Source organism: Rhea pennata, chromosome 6 (genome assembly GCF_028389875.1).
Source record: "Rhea pennata isolate bPtePen1 chromosome 6, bPtePen1.pri, whole genome shotgun sequence".
Classification (NCBI taxonomy): Eukaryota; Metazoa; Chordata; class Aves; order Rheiformes; family Rheidae; genus Rhea; species Rhea pennata.
The window spans coordinates 13,278,986-13,292,289 of record NC_084668.1 but is presented as its reverse complement, the minus strand read 5'-3'; the positions used below and the strand labels follow the sequence as shown (position 1 = coordinate 13,292,289).

Sequence of the window (13,304 nt, the reverse complement as noted above, 5' to 3'; positions counted from 1 at the left end):
AAGGAAAGATTTTGGTTAAAAAAAAGCCATCACAGAAATAAACAGGAATTCACGTGCTGTTTTTTGGGGTTTAGTTCAAACTTGCAACATGCAGAAGGTGGAAGAAAAGATCTAGGTTGGAATCTACAAAGTTGTCTGCAATTTCAAATGTAATTATGATGTCCTTTTATTTTACTGTAGTCAAATACTTCCGTTTGACTTTTACACATATGAATTCTTTCATAGCACAAAAATGCAAGTCACCCTTCCCCTTGTCTCTTCCCCTCTGTCCAATGTTGTTGTTCTCAGCAGGATGCCCTTGTTGTCCATTTTCTGTTGTTATCCACCAATTCTCCAACATAACCCAAATTTATCATTGTCTTTTCACACACAGTTCTACTTGTACACTAGTTTGATGTTCACCAGCGTATTTTTTATCCTTGTCTGTGCAGATGTAAGCACCACAATGGGCTTAAGGTGCTCCACAAGCTTATCAAATATGCACTTTTACATTGCTGGGCCTCATCTTGTCATTTATCCCCAGATAAATAACATAATCCCAAGAATTGATAAAGATGGCTTACAACCTCAGATAGCTCTTAATTCACGTAAACAGCTGTTTCAGTCTCAAAATTTCCAGCTTCAACAAGCATAAACCCTGTCCTTTCATACTTGGGAGGCCTTTCATATCAAATTATTCTACTGTCAGGATTGGTCAACATGTTTACTTGTTAAACCTCACACTTCTTCAGCAGGTCCATACTGCTTTCCCAGTAGTAACACTGCATGGTTCACCCACCTCCTTGTGGGAATCCTTATGTGCTTCCAGGGTTTTCATGATGGTCAACTCAGCATAGTTCTTGAACCTGGCTGGCTGATTCCGTAAGATCTCCCTCAGGACTCTTAGTGCCAGGGCTCTTATTGAATGCTGTGTCAAGAGAAAGCCACATTAGAAATCATTTCTCAAAATTCTACTTTGAAGTAAATTCTGATGGCTCCCTACCCCATCAGAAGAGTTGCATTTACTTTGCTGGAGTTGGCAGAGCAAACAGTGTAATCAAATTGAAAATTGAGTTGGTCTCATTGCTCCCACTGCACAGAAATTCACATAAAATGACTGTTCTCACAGACTGTTCTCTTTCTAGGAAAGAATCAGAATGGTTCCTTTTTTGGTTTTAATTCTATACTTTCTTCGTAATGAAGTACAAGTTTGTTCCCAAAGTAGCATGCCTGTATTACATGAACGTACAAAGAAGCTTAGATTGTATTTGTTTTGCTCCTCCTCTTTTGCTTAGCTTTGCACACAAACTGAGCTCCAATCATGCAACAGTCAAAGCTGTTTCTCATATACAGATGCAGTCAGTCAACTTTTCCTGTAAGTCTTATGGAAATTATTTTCAAGACAGTCAGTCATTGTAGTCACTCTGACTTGTGTATTAATCCTTTGTATCAAAAGATCATTAGCAGAAGGTACTTACAACATCTGCTTTATTTTTATAACTGTTTTAAGGTTTTCTGATTGGGGCCATTCCAAATATACTCTATTATTTCAACAGAGGAATACTTCGTTTACTCTATACTGAGTCTTTCGATGCTGCTTAGATAAAGCCCACCATATCTTCCTGCACATCTATGACGATGTTGTAATTATACATGTAGGAAACTACAGCAACTCACGTTTACACTACAAACAGTGACTGTGAAAACAGCAGTCACCTACACTACTTCAGAACTAAAGGTACGTTTTTAAGAGTGCCATATACTTTACAAAGAGTATTAGAAGCACACATCTGAATCAGGTTAAAGGAAAAACAGAACTGTAAATACTTCTAAGCCTAAATAACATAACATTCAGATAGAGTATGACTCTGATTTGAAGGAGCAGTCAGGGTGCTGACTCTTAGTGAGTCTTACCGTGTTTTGGCCCTACAAGTCAAAGCAAGAGTTTAGCCTGTAAATTTCTACTTTGGTCAACTACTGTCAAATAGAAAGCTTTGACAGCAGTGCAGTACACATTTTCTCATATGTACATGTGCAGCCTTTCTAATAGTTTAGAACAAGATCCCCTGTAAAAGCAGTTTGCTCTTGATAAAGCTTTTGCAAGGAGAGACTCATCCCATAACATATAATATCCTGGATCTTTAACCTACACAGAGCAAAAATGGAAATATTCATCTCCAATTTCTGAGGCAATTCATCTGCTCCAGGGTGCCTTTCTTCTCCTCTCTGATTTAGGGAGCACAGGGGGGAGATAGAAGGAGGTGGGATTAGAGTGACTCATCTAATTTGTAAGAGAACAATTTTTGAAACCTTGATTATTTTTTAAATTAATTTCCTTTCTCATTCTAGTTCAATTTCATAACTACTTGTTACTAAACACTTGAGGAGGGAGGGAAAAAAACTTAGTACACTTCAGAGTAGCTTGAAATTCATCACTTAACACTGACAACGAAAGCGAAGTCAACAGCCTTCACAAGAAAACTTTACTAGTGCACTAGCACTAATGAAATGCTGAAGTAATAACAAGCAATACAAATGCAACAGATTTCATTTAATGTGGAGAAGCTATCATCCTAGACAAAGCAATATACAGGACAATCAAGACAAAAATCTTCATCTCACATCTTTGTCTCCAAGTGTTTCCAGCAACAAGAGCAGAATGGTTTTGAAATGTTCCTCCCAGACTCCAAGATTATCTTCCCGCGTGATCTTCAGCAGTTCCAGGAGGGCTCCTTTCCGTTCCTCCACCCGCTCGTTGTGATTAGAGAGCTCTTTCAGAAGATCAGCCACCAAATCAGAATGGTCAATGGGTACTTCTAGGACAAACGACAGCAAGTCATTTGGGGAAACGAGTAAAAGATCAAAAGGCACTAAGATTACTAACCCTGTGCAGAACAAAGTGTGTGTAACAGGCCCCCCAAAAAGGCACCAAATTCCAGGTGGCCTCAATCAAGCAGGAAAGAGGATCTGACAAACCCATAATTTCACCCGAGTTCATCTCACAGCTCATGAATCTACATGGCTTCTAACAAACCAGGAAGAAATGATGATTGAATTTCATTCAATTCCAATAATTAATTCTACAAGATGAGAATTGCTACAGTTTGTCCTAGACTTACACACCCAAAGTATGTTCCTTAGATCGCAGTACAGTGACTCATCAACATACTGCTAAGGAATAAAGTGAAGCTGCAGCATCATTTCCATATAGTGAAACACACTTAACAAGTTATGAACCTAGTGAGTGGTTTCAGTTCTAAAGAATAGAAGGTCCACAAAACATGGTCCCTGGAGATACACTTAGCTTGGACTCTTAAGGGAGTAGTTTGATGTAAACTCTATAGGCAAAAACGCACAAATTGTGGTATAAAATTTTCTCAAAAGCCCCATATCAGGTTCAACTGTCACATGAGAACACAGAGTATTTCGTGCCAAGCCTCATCTCAGGTGTAAAGTAAAACACAACATATCTTTACACAGACCTGTATCTGAGAGCACTACACATATATAAATACATCAAGAACAGAACAAGCCGCTTGCAGTTTTACAAGATACAGATACAAACCATCCCGAAGCTGATCCATGTCATCATCAAACACTGCTTCCTTCAGGGCAGTCTTGTCATAAGTGTTAATCGTATCGGAATAAGGGTAGGGATTGTACTCTCGAGCACGGGGCCCCGAAAATGCGCGGGGAGGCTGAGTGTTGAGAAGGGAGGTTTTGTTATCTAGAGCCATCCTTCCCCCTTCCACAATGTCACTGCTGCCGCGGACGTCACTGGCAGGCACTGCAAGGCCACCATCTCGAGACACCTGGAGAAGCAGGCAGACAGAAAAGATGCGAGAATATTCAAACTCGAGGAGAAGCTGCAATCTTCTGAAGCCCATCAATACGAAGATACATTATCAATTTTGCAAAGAATCCTTTACACATACCTAATTACTTCACTAAAACTCAGATTATCTCCTCTTTCCTTTACTCATGTAAACAACACCGTTTCAAAAAAAATCTCACAAGCACAGGGACAACACAACAAGCAATGCTACCATTCCTAAATTTAACCGAATTCCTAAAATTGTACAGGCTGTCAAAAAAACGTAAACAAGCTCTGGGGCAATACCAGCATTCTAAGAAGGAAATTACCAGCAGCAGATGAAAAGGGGCTTCTTTTATTTAAAAGGGAATCAAAGCAATAGCCTTCTCAAAAAACCTCACAACCGCACTGATAAAGGGACCTGGATGGTGTTTAGCAAGCTATTACCAAACAAACAATAGGAGAGTCCCAAAGAAAAGACATCTTGGACCATTAAAGACTTTTTAGATTTGAAGGATGAGTTAATCTACTAACCTAAACTTGTGTTTGTCCAGGTAGGAGGAAAAAACAATATTCCTTACAACTCCTGTAAATTCTGATGCCCACATGTTTCATTAAAACAGGTGGCATCTCCCATGGCAGATAACTGCAACCATTCACACAGCGTAAGGTACCATAACAGTCAGGCAGTCAAAGTGGTTATAGGGCCTTCCTATGTATGAATTACAAGATGTGGGGGGAATCAGCTGTGTATTTAAATACAAAAAAAAAAAAAAAAAAAAAAAAAAAAAAAAGCATTTCTCCATTACACACGTTCCACAAAAAAGTCATCATTGAGCAATGCTGAGGCTGAGAAACACTAACACTGATTTCTTCTTACAGAAGACTCATTCAGAGCACATCTCACAGAAGATTAAATAGAGTTTGAGGTGACCAAGAGACTACAGACCTGGGACTCAATAATTTAGGAATAAGAATTCAGTATCCAATGAGCAAAAGCCATTTGCAAGGAAAAAAAAAAAAAAAAAAAAAAGAAAAACAGAAAGAGTATCTAGGCTTTGGACACTAACAATTCAAAGCCCGGTTTGAAAGCAGTGCTTTAAAATGTCACCTGAACCCAGACATTAATCAAATACTTACGATGTCACAGTCTTTCTTTCCATCGCGTTTGATTGGTTCATTCAGGTCTTCTTGACTACGGAAACTAAATTTTTCAATTGCTTCTGTGACTCCACGAAGAGAGCTGTAGATTTCATCAGAATTTAGGTTCTCCGTGTCATAATCCAGCATACTAAAGACCAAACGTATATGAAATGTTACAGATGAAATTGGAATCAACTTTAACTCCTAACAAAACAAATGCCAAGTTGGAAACGGATGATTCGGCGTACTGTTTCTAATGGTGACTTGTAACAACATATGGATGGAATCCAAGCAGACTTCAGGTCTGAGTGTCCCCTCAGACTGGGGTAAATGTAGGAGAAGCTCCACCAAAATCAATGGAGTTATACTACTGTAAGTGAGGGGAAATCAGGCCCAGCATTTGTTACATTCCACAGTAGCAAGTGTCTTAGCTTCTGTAAGAACCAGAAACCTATCCCCCCAGCATGGTAATGGTGTTATTGAGAAGGGGGAATTTTTTTTAAATATATATTTATATATATTTAAAATGAACCTGAAGTCAAAGTGTTGTGACAGCTGGTGGAAATGAAATCGATGAAATTTAGCTTGAAGTTTCATATGTCAAGTATACTCTGTCTATGGATTCAAATATGCAGGATCTAAATGGAAAGAAAAATGTACCTTGAAATAAAGCTTAGTCTAGCTTACTCCAGTTTTCATTCACAGAATAGGAAAAACAGAACCACTTGCATGATGCCTTGACAGTAAAAGCATTTTAGTATTGCATCTAAATTTGGAAACTCTCACTCAGATCTGATGCTTTCTTGCAGCCAGCTGGCTAGAAATTCCTCAACAGTGTAAAGACACAAGTTTGGGGCTTCCTTATTGAGTTATCCAAAATTAAGTTCCATGAAAAAAGTGTCTGCCATGTTGGGACAGACGATATAAAAGATGTGGCTAGGAAGAGAAGCTCCTACACACTCAGAGAAAATAAAATTAAAAGACATTATTGGCAATACTGCTCTATGCAGGGGGAAGTTGAGCTTGTATAACTAAGCCAGTTTTCCAAAAGAGATTTTTATGAAGAGACCCAGTAACTAAGAACAATTTCTCTAGGGAAGTCTAGGATCTTAACAGAGTAGGATCTTAACAAAGCCAGAAGCAAATAAATCAAAAGAATTTAAGACATTTACATCAAGTTGTTCGTCAATAAATGGCAAGAAGTGGCTCCCTACAGAGGTGAATTACTATTTCTTGACAGTTTGGGAAGGATGAAAAGATGGGCTTGGAGGACGATGGCCCAACAAAGAGCTGTGATCCTTCTCTACAAAAGGAAGATTCCCTGTGAGGTGGGTGGGTGGCAAAGTCAGGAACAGAAAATCTCTTTTGAATCCTGAGTACACTGCTATTTATTTTCAATAGAACTAAAAGTAGGATATTAATTATCTAGAACTACGACTTTCTGGAAGCAGCTCAAGAACTTCAGACAAAGGATAAGACTGGTGCTGCCTGATTTCTTTGGGATTAGCACACACTGAAAATAGCCATAATCCTTGGCTTCCAAGCAACACGCTTGCTTTACAATCACACAAGCACCGGCACAATGTATTCTGGCAAAGAAACCAAAGAACAGTTCCCAAACTTCAAACAGTGTCTGTCAGGAAGGGCCTAGCTGGGAAGAAAAACAAACCATTTAAACAACAGACTAAGACCAGGAAACAAGAGCTGTTTATAAATGTACCCAAATCAGAGTATTTGGGGGGCCTCTCAGACTGAATGACGCTAATACACTGTGATTGCTTTCCAGATAAAGAAAAGCAAAGACAGTTTTTAAAAACTTTGTCAGTATCAGACATGAATGGGACAACTTTTGTTTCATATCATCTTGGAAATACTAATATTGAGCTCAGATATGTTTAATCCAAAAATTTCAACAGGTTCTTCACTCAAAATTTAAGCAAGCAATTAAATCATCAGTCTAGAAGGTATACATGTGACTTTTAACTGTATACCCATACCAGAAGATGAAACTGCTTACCAAAGGTCACACAAGGAAATGCATGACAGAACTGATAAAGAGTTGCAGGAATACTGACAGTCAGTCTTCTGCTATAACCACTACTTTCTTCAGGGCAAATTTTGCCCTTACACTGCTCCCCAAACTCCCAAAACATAGATCAAAGTACAGACTCTAAAAGACTTAGGCAAGTTCTGAACAAAGAACAACGAAACTTGAGGAGCACGTGATCTGATGGTTTTTCAAAGCACAAAACCAAAGTTTAATAAAATCTAAAGATTCTTGATCTTGTACGTTAACAGTAAGCCTGTGTAAGTGATCCCATTATTGTTGTATTTTATACAGAATAAAGTTTTACATGTACACAAACACATCTACTGCCAGTATGAGTGCTGGAATACTTCATAGACAACATGATGTCAGGGGAGGAAGAGGAAAAAAAAAATACAATGAAACTACACCCACCTTCCAGGGGAAAAAGAGTCACAAAAAAAAAAAAAAAAAAAAATCCATGCAGGAAACTAGGAGAGTCATGGGATGAATAAGAAGTGAGTAGAGATGAGCAGCTTTTAGGGATGTCACAGTATTATTTTCCATCTTATGCTGCATTAAGACAATACAGCTCTCTAAGTTTATCAAGATACAATTTTTCAATTTATTGATCTGATATGAAATGCATTTTACTTCCTTAAATTATTATTCAGTTTCCAACCCAAACTATGTCCAAGTGATCAACAGTTTAGCATCTTCAAGCAGTACACAGTAACTTTGCAGTTTCAGGCTCAGGGCTGGGATATGCATCAAGTAATTCCAAACTTCAATGTGGGATTAATGAAAGAAGGAAGGAAAAAAAAAAAAAGAAAAAAGAAAATCAATTCTTAACCAGTTTAACCCAATTTGTTTCTCAGTTTCTCAAAAGTCAGAATACATATTTAACATTTAGAACCTGCATGTATGCACAGAGATACAGATTACGGGGTTCTATTTTCTGTCTCAGGAGATGTCACACGTTCTCAGATTTTAAGCCCTTAAGGAACCATTTGTTTTGCTTTGTTTCAGCTTTCTTGCATCAAGGAAAGACGATGTAGTCCTTCCTTAGACAATAGCCATATTCAAAGCAGAAGAAAGAATATCCATAGAAATACTGCTGGCAAGGTATAAAATTACAAAATCTAAAGCAGCTAACTTAGAGATGGGTCTGATTAATTCAATTTAGATTCAAAAGTTTTTTGATTAAAATCAGTATACAGATTTAGACCAGTCTAGTGATTAAAGCCCCATATACACCCAGGTACAAAACATGAGGCCACAGGAGGAGGAAGAGATTTCAAGATTAGCAGCAAATAGCTGTTTGATGTCTTTTGTGGCAAGGACACTTAATACTACCATTTTAATTTCAATACTACAATTTTCCATGACATTGCACCATCACACTATGGAAGCAGTGGGTAAAATCATAAAGACAAGGTTCATCCTCAGCATTGCAAGGACATTAACTACAGAATATACAAAATTACTAGGAGATCAGTGCCTATTTGAATGTACTCATATGCAGCTTGCACAGGGTATTTAAGTTGAAAGACCTTGCCCACACGGTCATAACACAACCAGCCCCCGCAAAAAGTGCTCAGCTGTGTTCTGCGTTGGAACCCAACTGTGAAACCCATTCACAAAACATGGCAGGGAGAAATAATCTGGAAAACTTTGAGGTTTTCCGCTTTCATGCCACATCTTCCCTACAGAGCAAACAAAGGGCTGACTGCCATCTGTCCTCTCTGAAAACTAACGTCATCCTGTTGCCTTTTTCAGTCAGACACTCTGGAAATCTCATGCCCCACTTTGAATGAGTTTTGTTGTGTGAAAGGTAAATAATACTGTGACACCTCAGACAAGTTGGTTTAACAGGTAGCTTGTTACCTGGGAGAGTAAGAGCGTCTGAAAGTCTTGTGGGAAGGAGCAGTGGGGATGGAGTTAGGCTGAGAAAGGGGAGGGGGGTGCTTCGACAGCCCGTCTGCACTCCAACCCCAGAACCGACTGCAGTGATCAGAGGAGAAACGAAAGAGAGAAAACAGAGAAAGGAGAGGGAGAAAAAAAAAGAAACTATAATCTGAGTGGCTTAGTGCTGTCATGCTGCCTTGGAAAAAGAGAGAGAGAAATTTAATAGAAACAAAATTAAACAAGAATACTCCATTGAGCCACACAAGTCATTGCTTTGGTCTTTATTATTAATTTCCCCTTATTTCTAATATAATGATATCATTCACACAAAAAATAGTCCCTGCTCGTCCTAACCAATAAATTGCATATATGGACACAGCCTCTACAAACAATTCTTAAACTGTTCTAGTTGAACCACCTCTGACCATGTCTGGATTCTCACTCTACACAGGTACTTGCAAGCAGCAGAATTTCCCTGGAAGAAAAGAGTTGGAGTTGAACTTTAATCAGATACCCAAGGGTAGCTTGTAAAGTTTGGCACCAGGTGCTTCTACTAAGAACCTGCAATCCCTCCACAATCAACAAGCACTGAGCTTTCGCAGGGCTTAAGAGACATTTACTTCGTCAGATTCAAATTGACCCCAGATGTGCAGAATATGAAAGTCAGTCCCGAGCAAAAATGTATCATGCAAATCAGGGGCTTAGTCAAAGTCCCAGCAAACCTGAAAAGACTAAATGAAACCCAGCTCCCTGCAAAGCCTCAAAGCTAGTTCAGGCTTCTCTTCAAACTTCTATGAAGCCCTTTCGGTCACCGTTTGATATGGCGCATTTAGCACATCTAATGCTGTGCAAAATTGTGCAAAATACAGGCCTTCGTTTTTACCCTGCTGCCTTTACACTACATGGATTTCCCAAACCATCTTCTAAATGACAATCTAGATGCTTGAGCTGGTGGAGTATTCAGGATACTACTTTGTTTCTATTAAGCTTAAGCACACTATCCTGGAAAGTCATATTTGCGTATGCATAAGTGAAAGATGCTGTAAGACTAGGAATGGCAAACAAATCAAGAATTGCTCTAGTGCAAATAGCTGCAATGCCAGTTGAAAACTCATCTGAAGAGTGGTGTCAAGAAATTCTCTCGTTAACCGGCAAGCAAAGCACATAGCTATTATGAACAACTGTTACAGAAACACACCAGACAAGGCTGCTCATTAGGAATCCCACACCTCAGATCTCACCTACCTGCAAATGGGCCACCAAACACTTGTCCTTACTGTATAAGGTGGGTGGCTTATTTTAATTTTTTTCCTTACTCAACTTAATACCAGAACTATCAAAATTTATGTTTAATGGCATTTCCTATTTTCAGTGAGAAAAAGCACCTAAACTTACATAGAAAGATAGTAATTTTATTTGTTATTTTGATACATTTCCTCTAGAGAGCTTTAAAAGATGAAATCTGTTCTTTTAATAATGTAAACTATATCAAAACAAGCTAAATTCTGCCTTCATTTACATTGCTGTGCTCCTATTTAGTGTGACTTATTTCTCAATTAGAGTTCGCAGAAATGAGATTCCAGCTGATGCTAGTCTTTCTCATTCAAGTCTCAGTTTTCACAGCTTAGATAAAAAGATGATCAATACAGTTGTTGTAAGTTGCTTAAAGATCTAGCAGTGAAATGAACTATAAAAGACTATAAAAGCATTGTAGACATGTTTCTGGACTGTCAATAAAGGCAGAAATTGCAGTGCAAACCCACTCATTTGATATTAGTCCTTCAAATATCCCCAGAAATTCCAGATAAATTCACAACTTACATGCCACATTTTAGTTTACAGAAGATCATTTCACAATCAAAATGGTATTCTTATGCTGGAAAAATTCACAACTTAGTATTTCCTTTTTTATTATACTACATTACTTATTAAATCTCAGATTTTCTCTGCCCAACACAAACTCAAACCATTCATCTCATCATTGCCCACAAAATATTCTTTCTTCTCTGTCACAAGGGTATTTTTATTACTGTTTTCAACCCTCCAAAGTGTCCTCTCTCGCTGCTCTTCTCCAGAAGAGATCTTTTCTCCATAATTCCTCTCCCCTAAAACCAAGATCATCAAGACAACAAAAGCCAATATAAATGCATGGAAGTACACGTACTGGATACTTTCCAATGATCGTGAAGCAGGACTGGATGAAGTAAATGAAAGTAGGAGGAGGAACAACTTTGTCCAAGGCCCTGTGAGCAAGTTACCCTTCTGAAGACACTAACATCAGGGAATACCTGAGCACACACTATCACCTCGCTCAGCAAGTTAGCTATTGGCATCAGCAAAGTCCAGTTCAACCAGATCATTGAATCAATCCAGACAGCTCAAATGCACACACAAAAAACAGAAAATCAATTGCGATGGCAATAATATGGGAGAAACACCACGATCTAAGGGCAATGGCTTATATAGCTACTATAGACAGTCAGTACCAGTGAAGCCTTGTTGCTTAAAGCTAGCTAAGGATATGCCCCCGACATTATCAGTACGTGGGGAGAGCAGCTATGCCGCACAGCATTTTTATATTCCTGCTGGACCACCAACTCTTTTCTTCATGGACTGTTAGAACTCCCAGTATAGACAAATACATCTCTGTACATGACCCCTCCAATTTGTGCATCAATAGCAAACCCAAAGGAAAATGTCATCTCCAAAACGAAGGCTGGCATTAAGAACTTTCCCTTTGGGAAAGGGGCCCTTACAATTTAAAGCCACGTCTGGTTTCAAAGCAGGGCTACATAGAGAAATAGGGGGAATCTTTATCCTTTGATACTGCTTATTTTCGGCTATGCTCATGCTTATTTTCAGGCTAAGAGAGATTAAAAAGTCACATTTCACATCACAGATGAACTGCAAATCACAAGATTTTATAATGGAAACATTGACACAGAAGCATCCATACAAATACCATTTGTGGTACTGCAGTATGCTTTCCTTCCCATGACCTTTTAGCACATCTTCCAAAGCCCCCTTTTTTTTTCCCTCTCCTTAAGAGGAGCATATTTACTTCAAAAACAGAGCTAAACTCCCCCTTGTTCTGTAAGTCAGGGCCATGCTCAAACAGTGCTAACACAAGCCACCTTCAAGAGGGTGCAATCCAGCAGACCATGAGAAACTACCGCCACAAATTTGTCATACTTGCCATTATTTCTGCTAGAGGTAAAACCTGCAGCTACTAACACTGTTCAGGGTCTACCTAAAAAAAACCTGCCACCATATCCCCCAAAAACCCAGCTGTAACCCTTTCACTGACTATTTTTAGTGGTGTTTGCAGCAGTTTTCACCTTCACTTGTCATTATAGAGTAGTTTCTATACATCACTCTTGAATAACTAAATCCAGTAAAGAAATGAGACACACTACTTGAACAGACATCTCAACTTTTGGATCAGCATCTCCAGGAACTCCACAGGAAGCTGAAGGTATGATTGTCTATGAAAGAAACTGCCCGGACACAGTGACAGTTTTGGTCTTGCCATCTTTTAATGGTAGAAAGCTTTAGACTCCCATGCCCTCTCCAGCTACTCCTTGTGACTATATTACATAGAAAACACCTCTAGAAAACAGCAACAGTGAAATACTGAACGTAAGCTGAAAGCTTTTAATCAACTTTTTGATACATGCATCCTGAAATCAAGAGGCAAGAAGAATGCAAAGACAAACTCAAGAGGAGTGAGGAAGTGACAAAAAAGAGTTGTGTTACAATGGCAAAACCCAAAAGAGAATGGCATAAGGTCACAGATTTAAAAATCAAGTGCCACTTGCAAGCATGGCCAGTGAAGCCACAACATAACCACAAGGAGACAGATTACAACTTATAATTTCAAAAATCAGAAGGGCCAACCCACCTGAAACTAGGAAAAAAGGAAGTAGCATTATTGAATTTCCCCTGAAATTTTCCCCTTCTACACTTCTTATTTCCTTAAGGAGACTTTTTTTTTGGGAAACATTATAGTATGCAACCTCTACTTTGGCTTTCAATTTCTCAGACTAGTTTTCAATTGTAACAGATTTAGGGGCACAAAGGTGTATTCAGATATCCAGAATTTTTTCAGGAGGCCCTGTATGCCCCTGATATGCCACTGACACTAGTATAACTTCTCTTTGAAGACTAAAAATTTACTTTTTTCCTGACACATGGAAATTCCTACATCTAAGCATCCCTCCAGATAAGCTTTAGCACATTACAACAGGGCTGATGAACAGATTTCAGTTTAAGGTCAGGCTTTTTATATTGGACGACGAACTGCAGTTCTTGCCGAGCATGTTTCCCTCTGCCTATTCTATGACAAAGGGAAATGATCTCCCAGGTAGAAGCAGGGACAGCAAACAGCAGCAGTAGCTCTGAAGCTTTCCCAGCATGAAATCAAACCTAACACTT

The 13,304-nt window shown here is 38.8% G+C and overlaps 1 protein-coding gene across 6 annotated transcripts in view; it reads right to left on the bottom strand.

Annotated features, from left to right (window-relative positions):
* The window catches only part of CLASP1 (cytoplasmic linker associated protein 1), a 189,457-nt gene that overhangs the window by 17,617 nt on the left and 158,536 nt on the right, over positions 1 to 13,304 (bottom strand). For 4 of the 6 annotated variants that reach the window (XM_062578537.1, XM_062578541.1, XM_062578540.1 and 1 more), the window contains 4 exons: positions 4,934 to 5,084; positions 3,545 to 3,791; positions 2,602 to 2,795; positions 779 to 907 (listed from right to left, as the gene is read on the bottom strand). In XM_062578537.1, the coding sequence (XP_062434521.1) occupies positions 779 to 907; positions 2,602 to 2,795; positions 3,545 to 3,791; positions 4,934 to 5,084 (721 nt within the window). The remainder of the gene's footprint in view (positions 1 to 778; positions 908 to 2,601; positions 2,796 to 3,544; positions 3,792 to 4,933; positions 5,085 to 13,304) is intronic. The other 2 variants (XM_062578539.1, XM_062578542.1) reach the window with 1 other exon arrangement.